Raw genomic sequence first — 15,941 nt, forward strand, 5'->3', positions numbered from 1 at the left:
AGGCATCAAGGAAAACACACTTCAAAGATTTTGGTAAATTAATGACAGCTGTCTATTCTCTATAGGTTATGGTTGACTGTACCTTTACACAATAGGCCTATTGAAAACTACAGTTCTGTAAGAGGACATTTTAGGGGTATGGCTGAGCTGAACTCACGTTTGATACTTAATGGGATGCTATGATAGCATTTATCATGATTCATTTCAAAGTCTTCCTCCAAACCCCACACCCTCTTTAACTATGTCATTACTTCCTTGTGGTGAACGAGCAGCTCGGCAAACTGCTCGGTGTGGTACAACAATCACATCCAGCTGCCGAGAATGGGATTTGACATGTGTAACCACTACACACACACACACTCACTCACTCACACACACGCACCATGATGCAACATACACAAACCTACAAGCCAGGGTTGCATGTACACACACACACACACACACACACACACACATATACTCATGCATGTATGCTTGGGCACACACACCAAAAATCAATGGGTCAAACAAATGAGGCACAGAGGCACGAACAGAAAGAAATTCAGAGCTTTGGGAAGTCTTTTTCTTTCTCAGGTAAGAAGTTGGGTTTTTATTCCATTGGTATGTACTGAAATATACAAAACACTGACACCTGCCAATCCAGCGGCAACATAGACTGGAAAAAAGACAACAGGGAACAGAACCATACTCCCAAAACACACCATTAGAGCTAAGTAAAGAACTACCAGATTGTAGTACTATACTACTCCCACGTGAACCAAATGGTCCTCATACCCATTATCTACTATCTACTATGTCTAATGTCTAGCCAAAAGGGCTGTTGAAATAGACCAGACATTATAATGCACTGCAGCTAATGGCTTCCAAAGGAAATAGACACCAATGTTTTTGTTCTGTTAAAAACTGACTTTGACCGCCTCAGGAGATGCAACATAGACACTTACGACAACTACAGAGCACCAAAACACATATTCCAGAAATGGAGTGCTTGAAAAGTCACATTCAAAAATACTGTGAAAGTAGTACATAAAAGGGTAAACAGAAACATGATGCTCAGTATACTAGCGTAGAGTCCATGTTCAAACCTGTACACGTTTCTGTTTTTAGCCTCATGTTGAAACACTCATCATTGCTATTACCAACAGCTCAGGGTCACGATCTTCTATCATTAAAGAAATTCACAATGTCAATAAAAGAAACTCCAGCTTGGAAACACTGAGTTGAATGTTTTTTTGTTTGGTTTTGATTCAAATGAATATATTTGCCAATATATTTGGTAATGGTCTGTTGGTCAAGTTCTCAAGGGAAATGTTGAGAAAACCTGCACACTATTAGCTGCCATTTCACATTAATTGTTGCAAACACTAACAGACAATATTTTGGCCAGTGAAGACCTATGTTGGATGAAAATGCCTGTTGGGATGTTGGGACAATAAATCATGACAAAGCAGCTAATAGTTGTTGAGTTTAATCAGCTCAACACTCGGCTCTGCACCTAGACTGGACATCCGCACAAATCTGTGCTCTCTACACATTTACTAAAGGGCCCATGTGATGTACAGTAGCAGCGAATAGTGTTTCTATTCATCCTGTTATCAAACTGCTATGTTCAATGGTAATATAGTGCAAAACTCTACCACAATTACTAAATACATTAAAAAACATACACATAAACATGATAGTTCCAGTTTCATGCCAAAGGACAGCCTCACAAACAGTCTTGAAATGAGAAGTACATCAGTTTTGTCCAAAACCCATGCATTATTTATTCTCAATGGACATACTGTAGATCCCTTGTGAAAAGTGCCCTTTACTCCTGGGGTAAGCTCTCTTGTTCTGCTCTGCTCTCTCAGATACAGAGCAGAGGCATATTATTACTCATAATTACCCAAAATTGCATGTACAATAACTAAACTATTAAGTTCAACTAATGTATTTTCTTGCTTGTACGATTGTTCTTGGAAATGAACCAAACTTGAACAAATCCATGGAATGTTTTGATATGGCGCAAAAAGAAGGAAAGAACATTCTTCTCTCCCAACAGTTTTCCGATGCATTACCGTGGCACACATGTCCACCTGCCCGCTCCTGGAGGCAGTGCATCGAGCTACGAAGTCTGTCTGGTTTCCCCCCGCTTCTAAAGCCACTGCAGAGCGACGCTCAACCCAGCCGGCTTCTCTCTCTGTTTCCACAACAAACAGTTTTGGGGGGAAAATCCACCGCTCCCAAAGGTCCGCGCAAAAAGTCCCTGCTACATTCCTAGTCCTAAATACACGCGGTGTAGTGAGTCTCCTGGGCCACTAGGGGTCCTCTTCCATGTCGTCCAGGTTGGGGGCCATGATGAAGTGTTTGGGGTAGACCAGGCTGTGCTCATCGGCGTACTCCTCCCAGCGCGCGTCGTCGCTCTCGTGGGTGATGTAGCGCTCGCCCCGCCGCGTCTCAAACTCCCTGAGGTCCAGCCACGTCTGGTAGTCCTGAGGAAAAGAGGAGTGAACATCGGAATTAATTCAGAGTGACTTCCCCACTTGTAAGAGCCAGGAGTCCTGACATAAATTGACTGGGAATAACTGTTAAAGGGGTGAAATTGTAAAATATTGAGAAAATATAAACATATTTCACCTGTAACCAGGGATGACTGAGAGACTTGTCCACACTGTACCTCTTCCTCATCTTTACTTGGAGAAGGTTGTTGATCAGATCTGTGGCTGTGGGGGAAATCAATGTTTCATAAATAAACTTCTGAGAATAAATCATCTTATACCGACAGCAACAGGAAGTCACTTTTAAACAGCCAAGGCTCTTCAAGCAGTGCATGTCACCATGTCACAGTTGACACACAGCAGAAGGTGAAAACTGGCACTGCATATCAATAAGCAGAGTAAAGGTTTAGTGCTAGTTAGCTTGCTAAAAAATTAGCATCAACGCCTCCATTGTTTGTTCACAGTAAAATCTTTCACACTGTATGTGGGGGGAGCAGCAGCTTTGGCTGCCTGGGAGATTTGGTAGTGATTCACCTGAACCACAGAAAAAAAAGAAAAGTCAAAAGAAAGGTCAGAAGACCCAGACGCGTGGGTGGGGAGGACAGCTCTCAGGCAGCATGTCTGAGTATCAGTTTGACACTAAACTACTGGTGCAACCTCGCAGCCAAGCATTTAGAGCGGTGAAGGATATATCCACCCAGCAGATTAGATCAAGCACTGGCAAATCCCTGGCTGTTTACCTCAAGGAAGGGAACAAAGAAACAGGGTATGCTGCTCTATATCCTCTTACCCTCTGCGGAGATGTCCTTCCAGGGCGTAGGGGGGTACATGAAGGCAGCATTCTGGATCTGGTCATTAATGTCCTCGTCCTCATTAAAAGGGAAGGTCCCGCTCAAGCTGACGTACACGATGACCCCCACTGACCACATGTCCAGGGAGCGGTTGTAGCCTTTACTGCGCAGGACCTCCGGGGCCAGGTAGGCTGGCGTGCCCACGACCGACCGCCTGAACGACTTCTCACCAATGATACGGGCAAAGCCAAAGTCACACAGCTTTACCTGGGACACGGCAGAAAATGACATACACACTTAGAAATCTGAACAAATTTACAATGTGTGAATTGCAGCAATATATACACACATATGGACATAGCACATACACACACATACGCACGCAACACATGCATGAACACACACACACAACTTTTTACCTGAGGAAAGGGCTCTGCGGAGGCCAGTAGTACATTCTCCGGCTTCAAGTCACAGTGAACAATGTTTTTGAAGTGCAGATGTCGCAAGGCCACCAGGATCTGTTGCAAAAGTCCAAAAAGCCCAGATTTAGCTCAAAACCCCACTGACAATCTTATAAACTCCATCGTCTAAATGTTATAATGTATATAACATATGGTGTAAACAGAGTAATGTTTGTATAATCTACGCAGTATAATCTATGTTGCAGCCATATGGAAAATAACAGTAGTATAAGCACACTAATGCCCTTAAATACTTCCATCTTGACCAGTACCTTCCCATAAGGACATATGATCTCATCTCATCATCCCATCTATATTCACTAGGCCTGGCATAAGCTTGCGCTGCACGCATGTCTGGCTATGGCCCTCTACCAAAACCACAGTGCGCCTGGCTCCCTGTCCTGACCCTGGCTTTGACAGAAGGCTTCCCGGCCACATCAGAGCCAGGCCCGCCGCAGCTAATGGGGCCGTTGTTAATGGCCCTGCTCCTGTTTGGGACCCGGGACCCACCGAGGCCCAGGGGCCTGCTGCTCCTCTAATCAGGCCACAAAGCCACCAGCGCACTGCAGGCTATAATCCACGGGCAGGGAGGAGGCCGTGATGCCATGCAGACCGATCCCGTAAACAATTCCCCCCAATCAGCTCACCACAAGAATAAACAGGCCCCGGGGCAGAGACAGGGGTTTACGCACAGTAGGCTAACACACCCCAAAAAACAGAGGGAAGGAGACAGGGAGAGGGAGGCAATGCTAGAAAACAAAGGGACAAAACAAACAAAACAAAAAGCTGGCAAGAGGTAAAGCAAGACGTAAATTAAGTTCAGATTCCTAACAGTCCTGCGGCGCATTTGTGATGATGACATATAGACCTAATGAATTATCAATTTATTGCAATGTGAGCTCAGCTCCCCAGTTGAACAGTGACTTTCATCTCTTCTATGGAGAATACAGTAACGTCAGGATACTTGTCTTGCTAGTTAACGTTAGCAACTGAGCAAACTGAGCTGACATGACCCACCATAGCTTATAGCATATTACAAACATTATCAGTATTTTCTAATAAAGCATATTGTTGTATTAGCAGTACCTTTATGTATGCATGGAATATCCTATATATATATCACTATATACATCACTATATTGAAGCAGTCCATGCAAACTAATAGACAACCCAGAATCTTGAAGTTCCTCTGTTGTGTGACGTCATCAAAACTTTTTGCATATGAAGAGGATTATGGGAGATATTAAAATTACAGCTATAGTGTGAAGATTGAACTTCTTCTGTAAATTTTCATATAATATTTGCAATATTCATGGAATAATTTCCAGTAACTGAACTTACTTTGTTTTATTAATCATATACTGCTCAGCAAAGAACAGAGCTGATTTGTACAAAATGATTTTTACCGCACCATGATGAAGTTTCAAAGGTATAGAGGAGTGAAGTGTCTCACTTTTGGTTGTCCTAGCTAAATTTGACTCTCAAAGACTTGAAGGTAAAAAAAAGGAAAGACAGGAAGATATGGAGAGGAGAAAAGAGAGGAGAGTTTCAGCAGCCCAGACCTGTGTGACTAGGAACTTGGTGATTCGTTCAGGCAGTTTGCTCTTCTCGCTGGACAGGATCATCTCCAGCATGTCGCCGTGGAGCTTCTCCATGACAACAAACACCCGCTCTGGCGTCTCAAACATACACTCCAAGTTGACGATACCTGGGTGATGCAGGTTCTGAGGAAAAGCAGATAAAGACATCTTATCAGGTCTCAACCAACTCAAAAGCAGTGAGAAAGCAACGAAACAAAGATTACACACTATCTTTTAAAACATGCTATAATTTGTTTTAATGTTGTGCAATCAATCATTTTGTAAGAGTAGGTGTCACTTTTTCTAATGGTCGAATGTTGTTTGGTGGAGTGTGTTTATTACCTGTAAAATGGCCACCTCATTCCTTAGCTGGCTCTCCTGCTTGGTAGGAAATCTCATCTTGTCAATCACCTTGATGGCCACATCTCTGCCACTCTTTCTGTGTTTGCCTAAAATATTATGGGTCATGTTATAATGAGTAACAAAATTGTAATAAAATCTACAGGAGCGTCACATCAAATGTATGTGGTACCATATGAAATAAAACAAGAGGCATACCTCCATACACAATGCCAAACTGGCCTGATCCCAGCACCTCATCAGAGAAGATTTGGTACACCGAAGCGATATCCTGCACACACATAATTTGCACCAGTTACTTGATTATATTTTACTCTTGCTGGTAATATTCTGGTTATTTTTCCATGCTGACATTGCCTATGGGTAACTGTTACATCATCAACAGTCCAGGATAAATGTTGCTCTTATTCAAAATGTTTTTCTGGTATTGCCAAATAGCTCACTTTCACTCAATGCAGAAGTGGAACCAAGTTGAAAATCCCTTTGACCAAAAAATGTGTCTGCAACTTCCCTAATTGTTCCATATAAAAACATGCAATGGAGATTTTAGCAAAAAGCAGTGGGATAGAGTTTCTGACTTTTACCACAACAGCTATCGTAATAACATATGAACGCATGCATGCACAGGCTATGCTGGGAAGTTGTGCAACAGCATCTTTAAGAAAAGAAAAAAAAAGAAGCCCCACTCACCACATTCTCCTGGATCTGGCAGTTGGACACAGATATGCTGATGGACAGCTCTTCTGGAAGGGAAAAACACATGATGTTTCCACATTCAACAACTGTAAATGCCACATTACCAATGCATAAAGCAGCCAGTGAATCCTTAAGTAATCGTAGGCAGAGGCACATTGCTCACATACTTGTATTTTTTCACAACCTTCAAGCTTATCACAGCTGCTTGCAATAAGCCACATCACCACATAATGAAGCATTTTATTACACAATAAATTGGGTATAAAATTTATTTGGGAAGTTATGTGTGACTAAATAGGGCAAGTATGCATTGCATTTCATAATTAGGATTATGGACTGGCTCTCGGGCTAATACTCAGTCACAAGATCTCCCTGACTCTGTGTACTTAGCCGATGAATGGAAAGACAGAGATTAAAGCTACAGAGTGCAATCTGTTTTGATCATTTCAAAGTATTTCATTTCATCTTGGAAAACAAGCACTGATTTTGAATGCATTTGTAAAATTCATTACATTATGCTAGTTACAGACCACATATCTTCCTCAGATGCACTAAACGTATCTACATTTACTCTTTGAGTGACTCTGACTGAGTACACTCTCCCTTGTTCTCTCATCCCATGCCCACGCTTCAAATCCTCTGCTACTAATAAGCTCGACCCTCATGTGGATCTCTAATCTACAATGAATTTCATCACCAAAGAGCCTTGAATTACCAGCACATGGGCTCAGAAATAATCCTGTCTAATCTGCATCACACTTCAGGTGTCACAACACATGAAAGGTTAAATGAAATTACAATGAGAGGCATCACCATCACCACCCTCATCATCATCAACATCATTATCATCAGCATCACCATCTTCCTCATCTCTGGTTGAGGTTTCATGGAGGAGCGTATGGTGGCTGTTAAGGACCAAGCTACATCTAATCTCTTTTGATGGCGATGTGAGGGGAAACCAATAACACCTGTACCCTGACCATGACCACTCAAGCTCAATTTCATCTCTCAGTTCATATGTCACTGCTGTCACCTGCCTCACCTCCCTTGACCTGACCTGGAGACGCTAATGTTACAAGTCACGACTGGAAGGGGAAACGCACACTGTTATCTGAGCCAACGTACAGAATAACAAACTGACCACAGTCTTCAGTGATGCATATTATACACAATAACATACAGCTTTTGTGTATTAAGTAAAACAGCCTTATTTTCAGACAGATATCCAATCATTTTAGAAATTTAAATGACCTTCGTGGGCCCAAAGGCTATGAATTTACTCAGCACATAAAGCGCCATGTAAACTTCAAATTTAAGTGAAACATTATGTGAAAGCCTTGCAACACCAATTTTTGTGTTTTGAATTTACATGGTCCTTCAAGTGCTGAGTAAGTTTCATCATCTTTGGAACTCAATCAAATTCCATTGTGAAATTTAAAAAACGATTGGTTCTAAATTCCAAAGAAGCTGATTTTTGGGGAAAAAGAGCAATATTTTAGTCCTATTTCAATTTTGTCAAGTTTCACCCAGAAACATATTGAGGCTTTTACCTCAAGAGACCCACAGAGAGACCTTATTCCACTCAACCTAACATACTGACACAGAGTATGTTTAAGAGTCAACCCATCATCAAAAAGCAGAAGCAAAAGACTAGGTGTACTCACTGTGGTCCTTGCCTTGACCGGCGGCGCTGGCCACACTGGGCTGGGGGGTGACGGGCATCAGAGCCTGTCTGATGGCCTTCTCCCAGCCTTGGGCCACCTCCATGCCCACTCCTGAGGCGGCCAGGGCCGGGCTGTGGTAGTGGCTGCCGTTGTTCTCCCCTACATAGTAGACCATGGTGGCCGTGATGATCTCGAAGCAGTGTGGGTTGCTGCCCTGCGCGAGGTTACTGTAGTCTCTGGACTGTTCTACCTGCAGGATCTCGGACAGAGGGATCTCCTGTGGAGGGAGGAACAAGAGACAAAGCGAGAGAGAAATTAAAAACCACAGCCAATCAAAGAACTCCAAATCGATCAATTGAAGAGTTCATTTCCAAAATGCTATATTTCTATATTAGTTTTAAAAAATGCTATGTATCCATAATATTAGAAGAAAAAAAAGGTAAAAAAAACAACAAAAAAAACCCCAAAAAGCTCATTATTCAATATTTCTAAAATCCAATTACAACAATACAAACCTGTCTGTAAAAGTGTTATTTTATCAACCAAGGACATAAGTTATTTACCATGCCTTTAAAAATTTGCATAATTTATTTCAATACTGTGCTATCAATCATTTCTTAAAAGTAGCTCCCACTTTTTTCAATTGGTGGGCATCTCATTTTTAAATGAAACTCTTCAATTGCACAATATTCACCAATGTCAACAAACAAGAAACAATGCAAAACAAAAGAAATAGCCATACTTCATTGTTACAATGCGGCTACATGATAACATGACAGAAAGACAGCATTTCTCTGCAACAACAGCACTAACCCCAGACTCAGACTACTCCCCTGGCACAGGTACATACACTCACACACTCCAGAATATCCAAAGTCTCCCCGCTCAGGTCCAACAGTGTAATCATCAGCATAGAGAGTACAGTCCCAGCTCTAACTTTCTCTCTCACTCCTCTCTCTCTCTTAGAAGCACACACAGAGAAAGGACAGTTGTAGCACACTTTAAAAGTCCCCCCTTCCCCTCCTAACTCACTGTCAAATCAAAGAAAGGAGGGAGAGTTGAAAAAATAAAAAAATATTGAGAGGTTCTAGCCAATGGGGGCTCGCAGAGGCGCATGCTGTCCCCTCCGCGTGGCTCACCACAGAGTATCAGATGAAGTGCTTGTGGTTAGCGGGGCCGGGTCACGTGAGCGGGCCCTGTGGCGACTGAAGCGCTCTGTTTCCCTGATTACAAGGCAGGACCTGCCAGAGGCCCCATCTGAGCACGAGCCGCTGGCGCTACCGCTAGCCACCGAGACGAAAGACACGGCAACTACTGTTCCACAGAGTAGTGTGTGTGTGTGTGTGTGTGAGCTCGTGTGGGTGCACACTTAAGTGTGACAGGACTCAATCTGGCAGAGACAGAGAGAAGCCCCCATACCCCATAAAAGGTTCTTCAGAGAAAGCCACAAGTACAGGGGTCTCATCTTCAAACGGGGAGCCGTTATGGCTTCCAAATGGAGAAAATGGCTGCCATGCCTGGCAAGCAAGCCACCACGCGACCACCACTAATCAGATTGGAGGTATGAAGAAAAAAGGGGAGAGGGGAGGACAGTAGCCACACGCTGATGAGCAGCGAGCCAGAAACTGAAGAGAAATGAAAGGGAAACGCCCAAGATAGAAGGTTTCCCGGATGCAGACGACTGCATCCGGGATGCCACTCTCTGTTTGAAGACAATCTCTGATCTCTGAAAAGAAATCCCTGAAAGATCTATTCGTCCCCGACTACACTTAATCAAAATGTCCTGGAAAATCAGCTCACATCATCTATCATGGACAAAAATCAGACTCCCTACTCTCATGCAACAGGCACGAAAGGAGCAAGAAAAGAATGCATTTACAGCTAGCCTTCAATTAGTCTCCTGAATGTCTTAAACGCAGCTGAGTGCCAAGTTGATAATAAAGTACCACATAAAGCTGCCAGTAAACACACCCTGAGGAGTCAGTCCCCGCTGAGGTTTCCCCTCCAAGGCTCCGGCAGCGAGGGGATGCAGGGCGTGTCGATACATCGGGAGGGGAGGGGTGTGGAAATTCTGCTCTCTCAGTCTTACTTCAGAAGTGTAAGATGGAGATAGAAGCACTTAAATCAGAACTACAGGTACAGCTGCCTACAAACCCACCTGACACATACGTGCTGGATCTGACATTGAAAAAGTCTGCTGCACCCTGAAACACCATCCCACTCTGTCATTTCTGACCACAACCCAGGGAGGTGTCAAAAGTCTCAGCATACACAAAGCAACACGAACAATAAAATAAATACACCCCCCCACACCCTACACACACACAAACACACCCACACGCATAGAAAGACACATGTGGAAGTCTTTACCTTGTAGGCCGTCGCTCCCTCCCTCGGTCCCCAGTGTGTAATCACAGTGCTATTAAGCCCCTGTAATGACTGACTATGGCGCTGGCGATGAGAGGGAAGTGTCACACACTCTCCACGGCCCGATTTTATACACTCAAATAGCAATGTTTCACTCACTGCCACGACTCATACATCACAATCATGATGCAAATTCATAGTTTGAAATGAATCTAAGATTATGGAAGACTGATCTCAACTCAAGATTCAATTCAAAACTCAAAAAGAATTTAGCATTTCATCCTGTAGCTTTCAGGCAGATCAGCTTAAACCAAGATGCTTTTGTAAATCCACTTTATATATTTCGATCTCATAGAGGAAAGATTTGGAGATCCCTTTTGTCACTCCAAAACCCCTTAGAATGTCCCGTCATATCTGCTGGTGACAATACCGTGGCTAAACATAGCGACATTAGCAGACCAGTCCTTTCACTTCGTGTAGAGGAGAGACCGGGCTGCAGCGTGGAAAACCACAGGGGAAATTTCAGCGGGCTGAAGTGACCTCAGGGTAGTTTACAGTTGCAACACGACAGCCCCCAGCCTTAGTCACTCTGGGCAGACCTTATTTACATACACCTCCCATAATTATGACAATATTTGAATGTGGCTGTGAGAAATAGGTCACTCCAAAATGACTTCAAACTATAGAAAATAAAGGATATAACAGTGTCAGCATTTTTTAATTGTAAAAAGAAGGTACATTTTCAGTGCTATGGGGATTTTATGAGGAAAGTTATGGATATTATTCACCCTGGACTCAAGAGGGAATCTGCTGATATTGTGAATGACTTTTCAATGAATGATAGTGTGTGTTTGAGTGCAGGACATGTTTTCTTCGAGATGATAACTGAGCTTTATTCTTACTTTATAGAACTTGGCTCCAGTGTCATTCTGGAACAGACTCAGACTCTTGCTGTCCAGCCTCCAGTAATGTCTCTTCCGCTGCGAAAAAAGGGAAACAAACACCGAGTTAGTCCAAATGGCAAAACATACTTTATATACCACTATTATTCTACTCTAAAATGGCATTTGTACAGAAAAATACCGACTGTGCTGAACTCAACACATGTGAACAGCTTCAGAGAAGGACTTTTCCCCAACATGTAAGCTAACCACAGCACATTTCAGATGGGGGTCCTGTGTTGGGCTGCGGTGTTATCAGTCTTACCAGGTTGTCCCTGCTGCTGTAGTGAACCATCCAGCCCTCCTTCACCACAGTGGAGCTCCGCCTCTTGGTGTGTTTGATGGACTGGACCACCCGCATCAGAGGGATGTTGCTGCTTGTGGAAGGGCTGAACACACACACACACACACATTTTATTAATCAACATTTCTCTTAAATATTCACCAACCCTCTTAGAGCTCACTCTAGTTAAGTAATAATCCAGTACATTTTCACATAAATACATTTCTGTTTTTCTATTCGCTATCGCCAATGGATATAACACAATACTGATTTATTCATCTTTTACATGCTGTTCTAAACACACGGTGTCTGGTAGGTGTTTCACGGGAAAAATCCTCTGGTGCACAGGAAGTGGTGCGTTTTACGCTTCCGGCAGCAGCAACAGTATTTTGTTTGGAATACACAGAAGAAGAGCTGGGTAGTTAGCATGAGCAGTGATAGCCACCATGGCTGAACAGACAAAGAAAAGAGCGCCACCTACAGAAACTCAAACTTCATCAACAGAAAATCCAACATCACAGTACTGGACACACTGTTTGAGTGACAGGTGATCTGTGGAAAGTGCAGTGCAGAAACACCACAGCAATGAGCACTTAGCACCAAAACAAGAATTGTGCAGATTAACCCTAACCACATTATTATTCCATTATGACCGAATTTGATCAACATGAACAAGTTGAACATCTCTTCATACCTAATAGTCTTGATGGGCTCTTCATCCTTCTCTCTGTCCAGGAAGGGAGAGTCCATGTAGAACATCTTCTCATCGGGGGTGGAGGGTTCCTCTGGGTCGTCCAGCCCTCTGCTACCATCTATATCACTACTGTCCACCTCCATAGTATCCATGGTGCTGTCTGAGTCTGGGCCAGGGCTGGCCGGTTCTACACATGCACATAAACAGTACAGCTGTAAATATTAGACATCTACTGTTGTCACTATGAAATGAATGCAGGAAATCAAAGGAACCTGGGACTTACCTCCATTGAACACCACCTCCCCCAAACAGTCTCTTGGTACCTTTGAAGCACATCGCTTATGACAGTTGAATCTGCAATCTGGTAGAAGAATAAAATAAATTAGTATATTTAAAGCATACATGCAATTTCAAGAACCACAAATTAACAACTTGACTTGATTTCATGATTTTCAATTTGATTTCATGACAAAATGAGAAATCCACATTTTGTCACTGGGTAAAGGACAGTAAGTAACTTAAGTCCTTGGCAGACATCTGACTTGAACTTGTATTTGGAAATAATGCATTATGATAATGGTAATTGGTGCTGATATTTTCCAAAATGAACAGTGTTTTTGAAACAAACTCTTCATACTGAGTCCTACCTTTACACTGCATGCCCTGGCGAAAGAGGCCCTTGAGCAGGCGCTTGCAGAACTGGCAGATGGTGGGACGGGTGTAGGTGTGGATGGCAAACGTGTGCGGCACCTTGACCCGTCCCAGAACCATCTTCTCCATCCAGATGGGCCTGCCGCTCCAGGACAGGATCCGCTTCCCTGCCTCCTGGTGGGAGCGCTGCTGCAGGGGTTGGATAGAGGGAAGAGGGAAGGATGGAAGGAGGGGAAGAGGGAATGGGGGGGATGATAAAGCGAGACAGAGAGGTTGGGAAGAATTAAGAAACATATGGAAGAAGGAGAAGGAGAGGAAAAAATTAAAGGAATGAGGGCCTCAGAGGGAGCATTTTGAGTGATAGGGATAGACAGAACGAATAATCATATGGCAGTAGAAGAAGAGAGAGAAATCAGTGGAAAAGTGGATAAGAATTCTGTCATACTGAGTTAGCACGCCTTCACATATTTTACACAATCCCAGTGGTCTTCACTAAGTTATTAGATTTGTCATGTCCTACCACATATGAGTGGTTAGTTCCGATTTCATATGGATTAAGATAGCAGTCTGGCAGCTCCTGACAGAAGTGGGTAGCTTGGAAGAGGGCACTCGGCCAACAAGTGACTAGATATATGAACTTGGACTCCAGTGGACTTTTAATTTGATTAGCCTAATTACATTTCCTGACGACCTTTCATAGGGCAGAGATACAGAAGAGGAATATTCTAGAGCGGGCTTATGCAAAACTGTTTCATAAGACTATCCACCGAGCTCAATTCAATGTTCTGCATCTGTGGGATTTCACAACAGGGCCCAAGAGATCCACCAGTGGGGAAAAAAAGTCAAATGAGCAGCGTGTAGATTGATTGCCTCACATTATTGTCCAATCCACTTTGATTCCAATCTGAACATGGAGATTAGGTCAAAACTAGCACTCCAGTCAGGTCATTATATCATTATATGGATGAAGAAGTAAATCATCACATCTTCCACCTTCATTCAGAGAGGGAATAACTTTGTTCAACAATACTATTCAAAAACCTTAAAATTCTTCATAACACTTCAAACTATTCACAATGTTCTTTGCATAGTGTTGGGTTTGTACATACATTTCTATCTAAGCCTATTTATCTGAGGAATGGTTCCATTTCCACTTCCATCGGAACTCACCTCGTCCAGGACGACCACGGCATTCTCTGCTGGCACTGGCCGGGGGACAGAGAGGGAGGGTCCAGGCAGTGAGACATTGGACAACCGCCTCTTCCTGACACCAGTACAGTTATTGGGGATCTTAAAGGCGCAACGCTTGTGGTAGTTTAGCCCACATCCTATCAACATGAAAACATACAGGACAACATCAGCCACAAAGACTAAGGTGGTATAGTGCTACAGACTATATCAAGCTGTTGGGGTGAAAGAGGAGTAATGGCACCAGGTATGAACACATATTTTTATTCTGCAAAACAGCCACAAGATGGCCCCACTGGCAGCCTTGAGGCAGGAGAATTTATGACTGTGAATGTTTCACTGGTGGATAAATCAACTACTTAAATCTAATTCATACTCTGAGAGGACTTCAAATGCTGCCTAATGACACGAAAATGAAAGAGCATAAAGCAAATATGATCCAATGATGACAAAAAATGAAAGGCGAGCCGACGTTCCATAATTCCACTGGGATCTGAATGTCAAGCATTTCACTGGCCACAGTGCCCAGACCAGATCTTTCTCTTCTTCGCTTGTATATCTCCCTGATACATTCTTGAGGTTGGGGATGTGGTGTGTGTGTGTGTGTGTGCGTGTGTGCGCGCGTGTGTGTGTGCGTGCATAAGAGACGGACTGGATCTCTCAGACTCTCAAAGAGGGTTAAGGATACAGTGAAAGATTTACAAAAACTGATCTGATACAAATCTACCAAACATAAGTCTATTTAATCCCTTGAGAAACAGGGGTCATTTGATTGTGTGAGTGACTGTGTGTGTTTGTGTGTGTGTTTGTGTGTGTGTGTGTGTGTGTGTGTGTGTGCTCTCACCTTCACATTTGAGCCCCTGCCGGACAAGACCCCATAGCATCTCCCCACAGTAGTCACAGAAGGTGGGGGCCTTGTAGGAGTGGACATAGAGGGCATGGGGTCGGATCTGGAAGTCTTCAACCGTGGCAAGAGCTAGAAACAACACACAACTGATATAACCAAAAGTTGGCAAAAGCAAAGCAAATATGGAAACAGCGTGGCAAAGAAAACTGAGGGATCAGAAGGGGAAAAAATGATGAGAACAGATAAATGAAACCGTGACAAAAAGACAAGAACAGAGCAGCCATTTAGCACAGATATTTGGTAATTGTGCAAAAATGAAGAGGTTTTATACAAAGTTTGTCATATATCAAATCAATATGGTAGGCAATTTGCAATCTCACTGTATGTGTGCTTGTGTGGGGAAATGAAATATTAATGATGATATGATATAATCAGATAAACTGAGAGGAGGACCCTCTCTGGAAGTGCTCCAGTACAAACACATTTCCCCCTTCATGAGTGCTATAGCTTTACAGTTTCAGTAGAGGGCATCATCTACAGTGATAAAGACTTCGATATCATCATCCCTCGTATCAGAGAGATAGGGTATACCCATAAGGCACTATGATTTTGACTGTAATATATCAGCTTTGAAAATAGAAAAATATGAATTAAATCCTGTAGAATTGTGCATCTCTGTCTCTCTCTCCTCTCTCTCTTTCCCTCCATCTGCTGTTTTGTGTCAAGCAGACACACTGAGCTCATTGTTGGAACGGAGAGTTGGTCCATCATGGTTGTGACTCATCAAAGATGTGAGGATGAGTAAGAGATGGAGGTGATTGCTACCAAACCTATCTGGGATACAACCCAGTCCAGTCCTAAGAGCAAGTGTGTATGTGTTTCTCACCGTCCCTGTGCAATCATTTATGTGGTCGCAGTTTGAAGGCTGACCAACAAGG

At 43.1% G+C, this 15,941-nt stretch overlaps 1 protein-coding gene across 1 annotated transcript in view; it reads right to left on the reverse strand.

Annotated features, from left to right (window-relative positions):
• Positions 1-575: 575 nt before the first annotated feature.
• Positions 576-15,941, reverse strand: part of prkd3 (protein kinase D3) — a 43,666-nt gene continuing 28,300 nt past the window's right edge. The window contains exons 3-18 of the mRNA XM_071540310.1: positions 15,001-15,132; positions 14,139-14,296; positions 12,965-13,157; positions 12,601-12,678; positions 12,318-12,504; positions 11,606-11,729; positions 11,302-11,379; positions 8,033-8,309; positions 6,363-6,415; positions 5,871-5,943; positions 5,655-5,761; positions 5,295-5,456; positions 3,691-3,789; positions 3,271-3,538; positions 2,620-2,705; positions 576-2,474 (exon numbers count right to left, since the gene is read on the reverse strand). Of these exons, the coding sequence (XP_071396411.1) occupies positions 2,301-2,474; positions 2,620-2,705; positions 3,271-3,538; positions 3,691-3,789; positions 5,295-5,456; positions 5,655-5,761; positions 5,871-5,943; positions 6,363-6,415; positions 8,033-8,309; positions 11,302-11,379; positions 11,606-11,729; positions 12,318-12,504; positions 12,601-12,678; positions 12,965-13,157; positions 14,139-14,296; positions 15,001-15,132 (2,249 nt within the window). The 3' untranslated portion in view covers positions 576-2,300. The remainder of the gene's footprint in view (positions 2,475-2,619; positions 2,706-3,270; positions 3,539-3,690; positions 3,790-5,294; positions 5,457-5,654; positions 5,762-5,870; positions 5,944-6,362; positions 6,416-8,032; positions 8,310-11,301; positions 11,380-11,605; positions 11,730-12,317; positions 12,505-12,600; positions 12,679-12,964; positions 13,158-14,138; positions 14,297-15,000; positions 15,133-15,941) is intronic.

Source organism: Centroberyx affinis, unplaced genomic scaffold (assembly GCF_046629955.1).
Source record: "Centroberyx affinis isolate AG114_WGS23_722 - 3 ecotype Tasmania unplaced genomic scaffold, CSIRO-AGI_Caff_v1 ptg003606l_1, whole genome shotgun sequence".
NCBI lineage: Eukaryota > Metazoa > Chordata > Actinopteri > Beryciformes > Berycidae > Centroberyx > Centroberyx affinis.